General features: G+C 34.9%; 1 protein-coding gene across 1 annotated transcript; it reads left to right on the top strand.

Moving 5' to 3' along the window:
• Nucleotides 1-13,246: 13,246 nt before the first annotated feature.
• Nucleotides 13,247-14,008, top strand: LOC131029128 (non-specific lipid-transfer protein 4.1). Its single transcript, XM_057959525.2, has 2 exons — nt 13,247-13,628; nt 13,720-14,008. Exons 1-2 carry the CDS (start codon nt 13,279-13,281, stop codon nt 13,727-13,729), a joined length of 360 nt encoding a protein of 119 aa, XP_057815508.1. The 5' UTR covers nt 13,247-13,278; the 3' UTR covers nt 13,730-14,008.
• Nucleotides 14,009-15,614: the final 1,606 nt, after the last annotated feature.

Genomic DNA, 15,614 nt, shown 5'->3' with positions numbered 1-15,614 from the left:
TGAATGTTCCTTCTGTTCTAAAAGATGAAGAGGTGAACAAAAGTGGTGAGGAATCAGTCAAAGTAGATACAGTTGAGGATACTCAGAATCCTCTGATAGAGTCAACTAAGACATTTGTGAAGAATGAAGTCGCATTTAGTGAAGAAGCAGTGAAGGTGGTGGACATTAAGAATGAAAAAGTCATAGAAGCAAGAGACACCACAGAGGTAGTGAAGGTGTTTTTTGAGAAGGACAAGCAAAAACTAGATGATATTGAGTTGATCCAAGGTCCTATCGATCTAGCCACTCTTTCTCCCATCCAGAAATTGAAGCTAGCATCATTTTCTTAGGCCAAATAAAGGGAGGAGATGCTGAAGTATCATATTATGGACAGTGAGCTAATTAATCTTGCATCCAGTGTCTTGGACAAGATCATGCCTTCATATGTCAAGGGTACATCAGATACTCCCTTCAGTCAGCTAAAAAGACTAATAAATTTGGTAAGTACTCACTTTGAATCCCTTGAGAAGTTAGCTGAGGTTAAGGTCTGAAAAGAAATTGATGCCAAGAGGTTCAGTTAATTGAAGAATATGATTGCAAATGATAGAATCTTGTTAGACACCTGCATGAAGAGTATTCAAAGTGATTTATCAGAAGGAGGCAATGTCTACAAGTCATGTCTATTATTTTATAAGTTTTCTGAGGATATTTAGAAGGAAATAAAAGAGAATGAGAAGCTACTGGCAGGTATATCCCAATCCTTTGATCCCTTGACTATTTCATTGGCCAGTCAAGAAGGTCAAGTCATTTCCTTTCTTGACAAGATCAAGAATCTGATGCATGCAAAGGATAGGATTGCTAGTAGAGTCAGTGAACTTCAGATCCTAATTGGTCCAAAATTGGAAACTTTATTCAATTCTTTGAAGGAAGCCCAAGATGCCATGGTACCCAATGAGCCCTCAAACCTTTAGATAGCAGAAATGCAAACATTTCAATTCAATGGGCAAATTTCAATTTCAAAGAGTCTCAAGGAAGGGTGGGACACTGATTTGGTCTTATTGAAGTTTTTGCAGATGTATTTAAATATATGAGTTAGGAGAGTCTGTTTGTATATATGCAGTATATTCGTAGGAATTTTGTATGAATTTTGGCATGTCGATCCCTGCCTTTGCCATTGATGTCAAAGGGGGAGTGTAGGGAAGTGAAAAATATCATAATCATCTTAGGGTAATCTTTGAGACCTTTTTAATAATGATTTTTTGAGTTTTGTAGTGTGTTCATATGTTGGTATTGATTCCAACACAACCATTTTTCACTAAGTGTTGCCATATTCAATGCCAAAGGGCGAGATTGTTGGTAAGAGACACTACACAAGTTATCTATTGTTGTCATTGATGGCAACTCAAATTAGTCCACCCATCTATATTGTTGTATGTGATTCTACCAGAAGTCAGATTCAAGATTGGTTCAAGTTCGTCAAGCTAGAATAGAGCATCTAACAGTGTTGTGCATTTTGGTTGATACATCCTTTCTGGTTGTGATCTTGTATTGTGGATCTGGTTGTAGGTTGATGGATGTTTGGACAACCTTATTCCTTATTTTAATCCTTGAGTGATGATTAGTGCTCAAGTTAGAAGCTCTGATGTATCAGTTTTCAATTTATCGATGGAGGACAACCGACTTGTGTGGATAATCCTTATGCAGATTATGTGGATCGATTTTGGTGATTATTTTTGTGGTCCAAGTGTTTAGTTCGATTACTATGGCAACGTGTGGACAATTGTTTTGGTCCACATTGGTATTTTGTTTTTGGATTTAGCTGACAGTATGTACATGTTTCATAATATGCTAAGTGTTCTTGAAGGCAACATGTGGTTGATCGAATATCTTGTTCGGATATATGTAAGTGATGTATTTGATCATTTTAGTGAGTGTGGTGAATGTGAAAGGTATTGGTGTTCGATTCTACATGGTGGCACATGTGCAGATTAGATATTTATGCTCCATATCAGAGCAGAATAGTGTAACAGAGTAGTATAAGGAAAAATATGAAAAGTTTGTGTAATGTCCTTAACCAGAACTATAATCAGGCATTTGTAGATGCTATTATTTATTTTATGTACCTCAGTAATCTTGTGTAACTCATTTGTAGGAAGTGAGCCTCTCCTTTTGAGAAGTGACCTCTAGGCAGTGTGCCTGAATGCATGTGCATTCCATTGTAAATCTTTATATTTGAGTATACTCATCTTGTGGGTCTCATCCCCACCATGGTTTTTCCCTTAACTGGGTTTTCCACGTATAAAATTTGTGTTATGGTGTTGTGGTTGATTTTTCTGTGTCCTTGCATCTTTCTTTTGGTTTAATGTATTAAGTGGTTGAAAGAGAAATTTAACAAATTTAAAATTTGCAGAACACTAATTCACTCCCTGCCCCCTCCCTGTCAGTATTCCTTGATTCCAGCATAACCCTCCAAATAATGGTTCTTCTTTTGAAATATCCATGTTTTCCTCTGAGAAAGCATTAGCCACCCTATCGAAAAGGATAGAAATAAAATTATTCCCATCACCGACTTTGTTTGGAGATCTTTTATTTATGTCATTTGAGATAGCACAATCTACCAGATCAAAATGTGTATCCCGGGTGACTGAAAGGGGCCCCCTTTCCTCAAGTGAAATTTCCCATAGACGCCCAAAATGTAAAATTCCATGGAGCAAGAAATTATAGTTCATTGAAATAAAAATTTCTTTTTATTGTTATCATAACCTTTCATTTGTCAAAATAATTGATCTATTTCTTTTTTTCAACAAAAATTCTAACTTGTGAACCTTCCATATCATTGAAATGATTTGTTTCATTATATTGTTGAAAAAACTTTGATTTTTTTAGCCCTTCATTTTATTGAGAACACTTAGTCCTTTATATTTTGGAAAAAAATCCAATTTGTAAACTCTTTGGTTCATCATGAAAGGTGATGTAACCAAATAAGTAATTGATAATTATTTACAAATAAATGGTCTAAGTGAAGACGAGTTCATTTCAAGTAATATTTATTAAACACTAGTTTTTTGAATGCCAAAGTGTTGAAAGGATAATATGAAGTACAAATTTTGTGGTATATATATTTCTCTAAAATAAAAGTTCTTTGAACTCTAAATATACCAAAAGAAGAGTGGTTCAGTGTTCTTACTAGTTTGTGAACTAGTATAATTGTCAAAAGGAGTTTGCATGAGTTCAACTTCAATAAAGAAAGACATTAGCATATCAAAAGTATTTTAATTAGAGGATAGTTGCAGGTTCATGGAAATAAAATATCACCTAATATTATTAAAGTTTATGAATTCAAGAGGATCTCGATACTTATTGAAGTTTGAGAAATTAGGATAAATTAGCTACCATTTGAAATTTCTAGTGATTCTATAAGAGGTACCTTAATCATTTCAATTTCCAAAGATAAAGATATTTCTAAATTTTTTAGGCCATTTTGTTTGTACATAATTAAAACATTGCCAAACTATTCAACTTTTACTCATGCGATGTATAAAAGGTGATCCAAGTTCTTTGTGAGGTGCTTATTTTTTAAGTAGGGCTTTCTATTTTAATTAGAAGGATGATATCTCTCATTGAAATTGAACTTTGTACTCATGAATAAGGTGGTAAATACTAATCAATTTTATTCATGTTGTGATTGTTGTCTTTAATGTTTTTATTAAATATGTGTAAAAATGGTGCTCAATTCAATTATTTAACAAAAATCCTAAATTTTTATGTACATCAAATTTTATTCATTTCCTGTTGTGGTATATGTGATTTTTTTTTGTATTGATTATAGAGAATAAACTAATTTACAAAATAATTAGAACTGCAGCTAGCAATTCATGTCATCCTTCTATTTGGGTATACACATCAGTAAGTATATATATATCATACCATTAATACATAGGTTTATACAAAATACCAATCTGGAACTATGATCCTATACATCTAAATAGCCATATAGAAAAAAACCATCCAGCTATGCAAAAAATCCACCATGAGACAACCCCGAACTATATCCAAGCAACCCAACCTAGGGGGCCTTCCATCCAAACCAACCTCCGATCATCCATCCTTTTGGTAGAGTGCACCATTTGATTGCGAACCAGCTCTCCATTTCCTCTGATTTCCTCCATAAGAGCATCTAGGGCGTTGACAAAGGGAGTCCTTTCTACATTCATTCTCCCCGCAGGCATAACCATGAGAGAGCTCAAAGATAAATAATCTTGTATCCCCATTAGTAAGGAATCTATGAAATTTCTCCTTGTTCAATCTAACAACCATAGTAACCTACGAGAAGATAAAATGAATGGTGAGTCTACGAAAAGAATCAGTAGGGGCCCTTTCTTCCCCTTGAAATCTTTGTAGATTTATAATTATCCATAGATACCAAAGTATTTCACAAGATAACAAATTCCAAAATTATTAGTGTCTTTCTTAATGCCTCTAATAAATCCAGTAACAAGATCAAGTATGTTAATATGCATCAGTAAAATCAGCTCAAAAATAAGCCAAACTTCCTTGGCAATAATACAATCAAAGAAAATATGCCTGATGGAGTCCTTAACTTTACAAATATTAATAGATCATCTTTATTATAGTCAAATATGGTAGGCAGTTTATCAAGCATTAACAACCATCTAAAAGATTTCTTTTTAGGGGCCAAAGGAGAGATCCAAACAATCTTAAACATTTTACCCCATTGAGCAAGGGATATATCCGAATACCAATTAGTATTAACATGATTAAAAATATTAACATTATATGTCAAAGTTTTATAAATAGAGATTGATTTCACATTACAAAGCAAGCTGCCATCAACCCATGAAAAGGATACAAACCTATCATCATTCACATTACATCCTTTAGGAAGATGTAAGATATCACATGCATTTCACATGATGTTATATGTTCTTCTATTAGACAAAGGAAGCTGGTACTTACTAGAAAGATCATCCTATGAAATAAAAGGCAAGTCTACAAAAAGACTCAGTAAGGGCCCTTTCTTCCCCTTGAAATATTTCTATATTTCTAATTCTCCATAGATACTAAAGTATTTCACAAGATAACAAATTCAAAAAAAGATTAGTGTCTTTCTTAATGCCTTTAATAAATCTAGTAACAACATCAAGTATGTGAATATGCATCAGTAAAGTCAACCCAGAAATAAGCCAAACTTCTTTAGCAATAATACAATCAAAGAAAATATGCCTAATGGAGTCCTTGATTTTACAAATATTACAAAGATCATCTTTATTATAGTCAAATATGATAGGCAGTTTATCAAGCATTAACAACCATCTAAATATATTCTTTTTAGGAGCCAGAGGAGAGCTCTAAAGAACCTTAAACATTTTGCCCCATTGACCAGGGGATATATCCGAATACCAATTAGCATTAACATGATTAAAAATATTAACATTATACGTCAAAGTTTTATAAATAGAGATTGATTTCACATTACAAAGCAAGCTGCCATCAACCCAGGAAAAGGATACAAACCTATCATCATTCACATTACATCCTTTAGGAAGATGTAAGATATCACATGCATTTCACATGATGTTATATGTTCTTCTATTAGACAAAGGAAGCTGGTGCTTAGTAGAAAGATCATCCTATGAAATGAGAGCACCATTTATAATAATATCTTTAAAATAACATATACCTTTATTGGCCCATTTCTTGGCTGAACACCCTTGAGTGAGTGCAAGGGGTTTTCCATTGTGGGTTAAGTTCCACCAAATTGATCTTTGCCCACAAACTTGGTTATCTCATCTAATCCAATTATTACCAATATTAAACCTAACTCTCTCCCACACCTTCCAAATAGATTTGAAGACAACAAAGCCTCTAGTAGAGATTGAGAAATTTCAAGCTATAAGGTCACTAATAGGAAGGGATCTCCAAGATTTAGCCTTCTTGGTTAAACCTAGTCTGATGTTGTTCCAAATGAGCACTTTCCAAGGTTCATTGCTTTCCAGCACATGGAAGATCCATTTAGAAGCAAGTGCAATTCCTTTCACTTTAATATCCTTAAGGCCCAGTCCTCCAATAGCCTTATGCATACAACACCACTCCCATTTGACTAAGTGTTCTTATCTATTTCCTCTACCATCTAACCATAAGAATTCCTCGATGATCTTCTGTAGCTCATTGATTTTATAATTGCTAAACATCCACATAGAAGTATAATAGATATTGTAGGATGACATAATCATTTGACAAACTTGTACTCTCCTAGCAAGTGAGAGGTAGTTTTTATTCCACTTGGTATGTTTGGTTTAAATCTTGCCCTTAATCCAAAACCACATATCTTTAAGACAAGGAGAGATTGCAAAAGGAATCCCTAGGTATCTGACAATTGTGTTAGGCCCTCCCCATTGAAACCCATAGGTCGAAACCAATCTGATGGCCGCTCAGACCAACTGAGCAAAGTAGATTTGGCTTGGGAAATTTTTTCCCCTAAAGTGTCACATAACAAGGTTAGCTTGGTGGATAAAGCACTCATGTTTTCATTGGATAGCTCAAGGAATAGTGCAGTGTCATCTACAAACTGAATGTTAAGCAATTCAAATTTATCCGAAAGGGAGATCCCTCTAGCTTTAGGGGAGAGAGAGTCATCCCTAAGTAGGTAATATAGAGCATCTAAGGCTATCACAAAGAAGGCAGGAGCAAGAGGGCACCCTTACCTAATAGACCTACTAAGCTTGAAGGGATGAGAGATAGAACCATTAACTTCAACCTGGGCATGAGCATCCTTAAGGAGTACCTAAACATATTGGTAGAAAACCTCAAGGAAACCAAAAGCTTTAAGCATCATGAAAATAAAGTTTCATTCAATCCTGTCGTACGCCTTCTCAAAGTCCAGCAGAAACATGGCCACCTTTTGATCCGAAAGTTTATCCCACTCCATAGCCTCCTAGCTGGTAATGAGGTTCTCCAAGATGTATCTCCATTTAATAAAACTAGTCTGTGTGGTACAAATAAACCTAGGTAGGATATTTTCCAGTCTAATAGCAAGAATCTTTGCAAAAATCTTATAGGATACATTAAGTAGTGCAATAGGACGCCAATTCTTGATAAAAGCTTTGTCCCCTTCTTTAGGCATAAGTTTGATAAGGCCTCTATTAATGTCAACACACAGAGACCCTATCTTAGTAGCTTCCTTGTACACCTCAAGCAATTCATCCACAATCCAACTAATGTTAGCCTTATAGAATTCAATGGTAAGCCCATCCGGCCTAGGGGCCTTATCATTATGTAGAGAGTTGATGGCTCTTTTGATTTCCTCAACCAAAAATGGTCTACTAAGAGTTTGGCCTTTTTCAAGTGACACAATCTTAGAGACAAGAGATTGACACCTATCTCTAGCAAGCATGGATGAAGGAGAATCTTCTGAGGAGAAAAGCAACTTGTATAAGCTAAGGAATTCTGCCATGATATCGTCTTCTTTAGAGACTTCCTCGCCATCCACCCACAACTTGTCTATCTTCTCCCTAATTTGCTTCTGCTTCAGCAATTTGAAGAAGAGCTTAGACCCTTTATCTCCTTGAGACAACCACAAAATCCTAGCCCTAGTCCTGGCTCCAATGGCTCTTACATGTTACATTCTACTAAGCTTATCTCTAGCCACCGCCACCAAGTGAGTAAGATATGAATTGTTGCAATAATTTTGAATGTCCTCCTCTGCCTTATGCAGATTAGAAGAGAGGATAAGATTTACCTATCTAGCATCCTTGGCCTTCTTCTTGCCAGTGGTACTAAGAAAATTTTGCCAACTAGACACCGAGGTGTTCCACCTAGCAATATTAGAAATAGTTTGAGAATTCCAGTTGTTGAATAATCTTACATTATGGATAGCATCCAAAACATCTTGATCTTGTAGTAATTTACTGTTAAGAATGAATTTACCACCACCTTTGCTACAAACCTTGATAGAGCTCCTAAAGACAATATTGGCAAAAATGGGGTGGTGGTCAGATAGGGAAGATGTCTTCACAACCACCGGGCACCCTTGCTGATCCGAGACAAAGGAGAAGGCATCCTTATTAGCATAGAATATGTCCAAACTAGAGAAAATCTTGCTCCCACCTTTTTGGTAATTGCACCAAGTAAACCAGATTCCTTTGTAAGATTGTTTTAAGTCATCCAAGGGGTCAAAGAGTCTCTTTACACCTTTCATTCTTTCTCAATGTAACTTCTCTCCCTCTCTCCATTCAACATTGGCTCCCCCTATCTTATCATCCTTGTGTTCAACCATGTTAAAATCTCCTCCCAAGATCCACAGGATATCTAGTAGGAACGCAAGCCATTGCCAGAGGTTTGATCTATCCTTGTATTCATTGGGAGTATACATAGTGCAAAGACCAAAGGTGGAATCACCATCCCTAAAGGTGACCCATACAAGCCTATTGCAAAGGGAGATCCCTGATAAAAAGATAAAATTTCTCCACTTGGGGCTGATAAGAATAGCAACCCCCCCTTTGCCTTTCTCATGCTTAGTGCAAAATCTGAGAGCATCTCTCCACACAAAATTAAGATTGATCTCCAATGAGAAGCTAATGGCTTTAACTTTTGCAACAAGGAAAAGCCTAAATCCTTTTGCTTGTTAAACATCCTTCTCACCACATATTTCCTATCGGGGGACTCCAACCCCCAGATATTCCAAGATGAGAACTTCATGGTAGCCAATCAATTAATTATCATTCTTGTCAACTTTAAAGCTGCTAAAACACTTGGGGAAGCTGGACTTCTAGTTGGACTTTTTATGCAGCGGAGAGTGCTTATTCTTAGAGCCTAAAGGCCTATCTCTCTTCCTTCTAGTGATGACTTTAGCCTCAAAAATATCCTCATCCAAATTACCTTTGTGGCTAATCCCTTCATCACCAGTGACTGAAAAGTTGGATCTCAACTCAGCCTCAATGTCAGACTCATGAATGTCTACTGAGGAGGCTTCCTCAGGGGTATCATCCTTAGATAAACCTAACTCAGAAGGACAATTAGGCTTGGTATTGTCAATCATTGGTTCAGCTGAGATAACCTCATAGAAGACACTATCATCATCAACAAGGGAATTGGATTTCATAGGGACAAAGCTCGAAGAGGAAATGGTTTGAGAGGGAGGGGTGCAATCTCCATCCCCCCCAGGATCCCCAGAACCATTCTGCACTATGGTCGATTCGATCAAATTAGGAAAGACCTGAAACTGATTAGAGTTAGGAGTAGAAGGAGGATCACAAGGGGGAGAGGAGGTTACATCCCTCCTAAAATTACAATTTCCTTGATCAATCCCTTCAAAAGACTTAATAATAGACATAACATGAGAATCATTATTAGAATCATTCATTAATAAAACCTCAGGCGGGGGCCATCTAGCATCATCATCCATGGGGGCGTCGACAGAGCATGGCTTCTCCTACCCTCTAGCCCTATTTTTTTGCAATGCCAATTATTGTGCATTTTTCCTCTTAGACCTATTATTCTTTCTAGAAACTAATTGAAAGCCATATCCCTCGACTCCATCCATTTGAGAGATGGCAACAAAAACAACCGAATGGGGAGGGTCAGAATTAAAGGAGCCAAAGGCACAAGCTTTTCAAATAACAAGGGGGGTTCACAAGTTGTTCTTTTAGAAAACTAGCCACAACAATATTAATGGCCTTTTTGAGGGAATCCATTTTATCCAAAATAGGAGGGGTTCCTTCAAGCTTAGCAAGTGAATTGGGGGGAGAAACATCACCTGACTTAGAAACGGTTTGAAAAGGGTTTATACCATTTCATCCCTTGGCCATGAGTATAGGGTACAATCTTTTGATGTGGCATTCACGTCTAGACAAAAAGCAAGAGCTCAGACCTCCTAGGGTTTTGATAACACATGTGAATGTGTCACCTTAGATTTTAATCTCTGTAATTCTCAGAATATCAATGCTAGGGTTAATGATGACCAGGACTCTGACATCCAAGTGGGGGACAAGATTCGATGAGTAATCAACCCTAATCACTCTACCGATGCAATCCAGAATCTGGGAAATAAAATTCCAAAACATGGGAGGTAAATTATTAATCAGGAGCTAGCGAGGGCAAGCGAGAGCCAAAATCTCTTCATTAATTGCATCAAAAGACCTTTTAAGGGTCCTGAAAGTGGTTTTACCAACGACCCAAAACTGTTTTTGGAGGACCTCCACCTATGACTTATTATCATTGAAAAAAATAATGAATAAACCTTTCTGAATCATTCTACAGAAAGCGAATTTAAACCCTAATATTTTATTCCAAATATTTTTCATCCAATCATCTTAAAACTTTCTAGTCGGACATTTATCAATATCAGTTGCAGCAAAGAAAATGGTGATATCTTGAAGCCTGAGATTTTTTAATTCAATATCCTTGGCCATCGAGTCATTACGAGATATAGAAAAGGTATAAAGAGGCAAGGTTTAGGGTCCTTACCTTGTCTTGCATCTCCACCATCGCACCCAGAGGATGAACCACTTACCAAGTCAAACTTAGCTTTGAGGGGGACCTACACACAATCGCCAACAATGGCATCCTTGAAGGACTTGCCAATAAAACCTTGTTTTACCAAACTCAAGGCCATCGACTAGGCTGAATTAATGCCCACCCCACTTGAATCAATACAAAGGACTCTTCACATGCCTGCAATCATGCCAAGTGGAGGAAAAAATCCAGGTAAAATAAATGCGGAAAAGAAAGGGTCGCAACAATAAAAGACGAAGAGAACCAAGAAGTGATACCACCATGGAGGAGGCCTTACCACCTCCTCCACATGCAGGGGGAAGACCTCAATGCCCAATGTAGCCAGATAAGCCATGTCAAACCCTAGGTTGCAGAGCCCGATCTTTCGATTCCTAAAAATCATATATGTGATTTTAGGAACCTTATAATATGGAATTTATTTAAGCAGATGATATATTCATGCCATGGGCAGATTGTTTTATACTTTTCATCAATTAATAAATTTTGTACATGGTAATTAAGAATATAAAATTATTTTTGAACTATATTCCTCTTAGGATTATCCACTAGTGCATCTTCATCATCAACCCAATTCTTCTTTGACACTTTACAAAATAATTCCTTCTTCAACTCCAAAGCTAGTTACACCATCATTAAGTTCTATTGGTGATGCTATTGATAACTTTATTTCTTCATTTACCTATAATGCATGTCTTTATGATGATCGACTCTTTAAAATTTACAATTTATTTGCAAGCATAAAATCAACCAATCTCACTTTGACATTCTATAAATTTAATTTGAATATTCTTGATTGAAAATAGTTAATATTTCTAATATGTGGAGACCTTCTAATGATTCTAGTGACTATATATCTTATATCAACTGTACCACTAATGATGATTCTCCACCTTTCACACATTTGTAATCACATTATGGTCATAGTTTTAATATCATTTCTAAAATTATTTATATTGGCAATGCTTGTGGTTATAAGGAACAAGGTATAAATATCCCTCTACAGCCTAGTCCATATTACTCTACTATGGGTCTTGGATACCATCCTCATTCTTTCAAAGCTAAATATACTAATTTCATAGATGTAAACATTCCTTATGTATTTTTTTAATTTGTCTTCTCTTCCTCTATTAAACCTTAAACGCATTATGGCTAACCTAGATTTGCCAATTCCCCTATAAATACTTTTCTATGGATGAGCCTCTTCCAATTTTTCTTGGGTTTTATGCTCACGTGCCTTCCTATAATAATGATCATATATTTATTATTTAAACTTGTATTCATTGAGAAGTTATTATTGATGTCTAATGATTTTACATCAATTTCAAATGCCTCTCAAGACTATAGTATGTTTTTTGTAGGTGATATTATCAATGTCCATATAAATCCAACAAAATATTGAAAAGGTTATTCAAACTAGGCAGTTTCTTTCTCCTGAAGATCATTCTTCCCATTTTAAACTTCTGCATAACTTTCTAGATCTATTTTCCTAGATGTATGAGAATATTCCTAGCATTGATCTTATAGTTATAGGTCATAGCATAGTGCTTTATATAAAAGCCCAACCTATTAAATGAAAAACCCAAACAAAATCATCCCAAGGTAGCTTCAATGGTTAAGGTTGAGATAGAGAATATTTAAAAAGATGGTTTAATTTGTCCCATAAACTATTAACCTTAGAGAATTATTACCATTTTTGTCACTAAACTTGGTGGTCATATTCGAATATGGATTAACTTTTATGATTAAAAAAAATCCTCTTAAAGATAGTTTTCTCTATGTGATCATATTGTTTGGTTTAAACAATTTTGGCACAACTTACCAATGTTCTATGAACTTTCTTCCATGATTTCATTCATAACATTTTACAAGATTATGTAAATGACATCTTGGGCAAGTGAGATTTTTTTGAGATCACACTCATAATCTCCATCTCATCTTTGAGAGTCTCTAATATACTTCATGTGATTGAATGTGTCACTACAGTTGTTAATGGAAAATTTATAGATTTTATCATATAATGTCATGATATCAAAATTGACACAATGCCTCCTCCGTAAAACATTTTTCATCTATATAATTTTTGAAAAAAGATTTAAAGAATTCATCAATTCATTTCATAACTAAAACATTAGACCCTCCCATTAACATCTTTTCTTAAAAGAAAAGTTCATTTTAATTTGAATAAGGATTGTCAAAGGACCCTGAACAATAGTCAAAGCTATTTGGCTTGTCCCCATTTTCTAATGCATATAGTGGAAGACCATCCTTTTCTTCTTTAGACTTGTACTTGACCTCATGCTTTATCTACTCTTGTAGCTTAACATGACGACGAGGTTAGATAACATGTTGTTGTCTACATTGGTTATACACTACCATGAAACTTGCTATTCTCCATTGGAAATGCGTTGTTGTGCTCTAGTCTTTGTGACACATAAGCTAAGACACTATATATTTCTGCCACATACAAATGCGTGTGATCGTTTGATTCAAGTATACAATTAAAATAGCCATCGCTTTGCTCAGAAGTATGATTAAAGCAAAGCGAGCTGGCATGACGATTTGAGAAATCGAAACCAACTCTCCCCATCTTCATAAAAACGATAACGACTGTCAACAAATCCTCACTAAGATCGAATCTTCGCAGTTAATGCTACATCCTTTTGCGCATTCACGGCATTTCTCTTTTCTATATCCCTCAATCTATATATATTCTAATCCTACCACCAATACATACACAGATGAACTAACTAATTGAAGAGATTAGGGATGGCAAGAGCAATGAAGAGTGTGTGGGAATTCGTTTATGTTGTGGTAGCGGTAATGGCGATGATAAGCGCAGGGGCATACGCCTCTGTTTCGTGCATGACTGTTGCTTCTGATTTAACCCCCTGCGCTGGCTTTGTTTCAGGTGCCGCCGCTCAGCCGGCCAAGGCATGCTGTGACGGCATTAGGAGTCTGAATGCCGCCGCCAAGACAAAAGCGGACAGGCAAGCCGCTTGTAAGTGCATAAAGTCTCTTTTAGGCCCCGCTCTTAACTATACTAGAGCCGCCGAATTGCCCAAACGCTGCGGGGTAGACATTGGCATACCCATCAGCCGTTCAGTTGACTGCTCCAAGTAACTCGCAAATCTTCTTCTTTTTTCTGTCTTGTTTTCTAAACTCTCTCTGTGATGGATCACTACTAACATGTATTTTCACGATGAACAGGATCAGCTGAGGTGCCTGAATTCTGGCAATGAAGTCGCCACCATGAGTGTGACTTTAGTTGCTGGATGAGTTATGTTGGTATGCTTTATACTGTTTAAATAATACGTCTGTACTTATGTTGCTATGCTTTATACTGTTTAAATAATACGTCTGTACTGCACAGCTACCAAGTGGCTGTACTTGAATAGAGGCTATATAATAAGAAAGGTATTATCCTTCAGGGACAAGGAAAATCAGAAACTGTTAACTGGTATCGAAAATTCTAATATATGAGCATTCTTATTTTGCTGGATGTAAAGGTGGTTTATAAAATAGACAGGCTTTATAATCATCTAAATAGAAATATTGTGTATTCTATATGTTTGCAATAATAGATGCCATGCAACTGACAATTTATGGATTTTTATATTATAAATGATAATTTGGATATTTGTTCATTCTTCATCTGCTAGAATTTGTGTTCGTTCTAATGATGAATCATCAACTGTGATTCCAAACGCTGATGATAACAATTTGTATATACAATTGAATCCATAAACAATAAATAAATAATTTGGATACTTGTTCATTTAAGATTATGGTTTAAAAGATTACAAATGTGTTATATTTTTTTAAAAGATTACAAATGTGTTATATTTTTTAAATTTTTTTAAAAAGATTGGCTACAACTTTTTTATAAGATTTTTTAGGAAGACAAGGATTAAAGATATAATACTCAATAGAGTAAGTGTAGTTTGGTAGTTGAGGGTTTCTGCAATTGAATTTTGATGATAATATTATTGAATGTTTTTTAAGTACTATTTTATTATTGGAGACATAAGAGTCAAACAACCATTGTGCTCTTATTTTGAAGAAAATAAATATTTGAGGTTAAAAGGATAATTTGAAATTTAATTCAATATGAATTGTTGTTCAATAAATTAGAAGATCTGGAATTCAAGAATTTGGAAAGTTGAGCTTTAGAAAATGGGAAGTTTAATTGGGTGGGAACATGAAAATTATACAATTACAAAGATAAATAGATATCTTGCTAAAAGGAATTATGAAATGGGTAAAAATGATCAAATGAATATTTCAAATTGTATTCATGTTATTTGTAAATATAGTACTCTAGCATCAAGAGAAAGTGTTAAGAGAAAGTGTTTGAGTAATATTTCAATAGAAATCTAATAGTTATTATTTATGAATCATATCTTAGGAGTAAAGATGATTCATGTATGATTTTTAAGATAAGAGAATCTTAGTTGTAAATTAAAGAGTTAAAAAAAAGGCATCTGGTATTTTGGAAGTTGGATTCTTTAGTAGAGCCCCACCATGGATTTTATATGTATATGTATACATATACATATATACATATCTGTGTGGAAAGTTTCAACTACGTGTGTATCTCTACTTTCATTATATTGTTGTATCCCTCTTTATTTTAATTAAATGTACTTTTTGTATAGTTGTGAGTTTTATTATAGGAGGCTTTCAAGTGCTACCAAAAATAACATTTTAAAAAATTTATCATATATATATTTTTTTTGATAAAAGTGGATGGTCCACTGAAATTTACCATATTTGTTAATCATAGTAAATATATTATTAAAATATTCAAGAATGCTTATAATGATTATTTGTGGTATTTTCTTTATCGATCTGTAAATAAACATACAATTTTATTATTATTAATTTACATTGATAAAATTAATGCAACCAATTTAGCATAAATGAATCTAGATTAAAATAAATAATAGATCAATATCATCAAGGCCTCATCACAATCAAGGCCAATTGAAGCTTGGAGTCATTATATTCACAACCTCTAAATAAAATCTAGTCCAAACCCTTTAAATTTATATCTTTGAATATGTCCCTACTATAGTCCATAATCTATTTCATGAGCCACATTG

Source organism: Cryptomeria japonica, chromosome 10, assembly GCF_030272615.1.
Source record: "Cryptomeria japonica chromosome 10, Sugi_1.0, whole genome shotgun sequence".
NCBI lineage: Eukaryota > Viridiplantae > Streptophyta > Pinopsida > Cupressales > Cupressaceae > Cryptomeria > Cryptomeria japonica.
The sequence above is the reverse complement of the archived record's forward strand: the minus strand, read 5'-3'. Positions and strand labels throughout refer to the sequence as shown.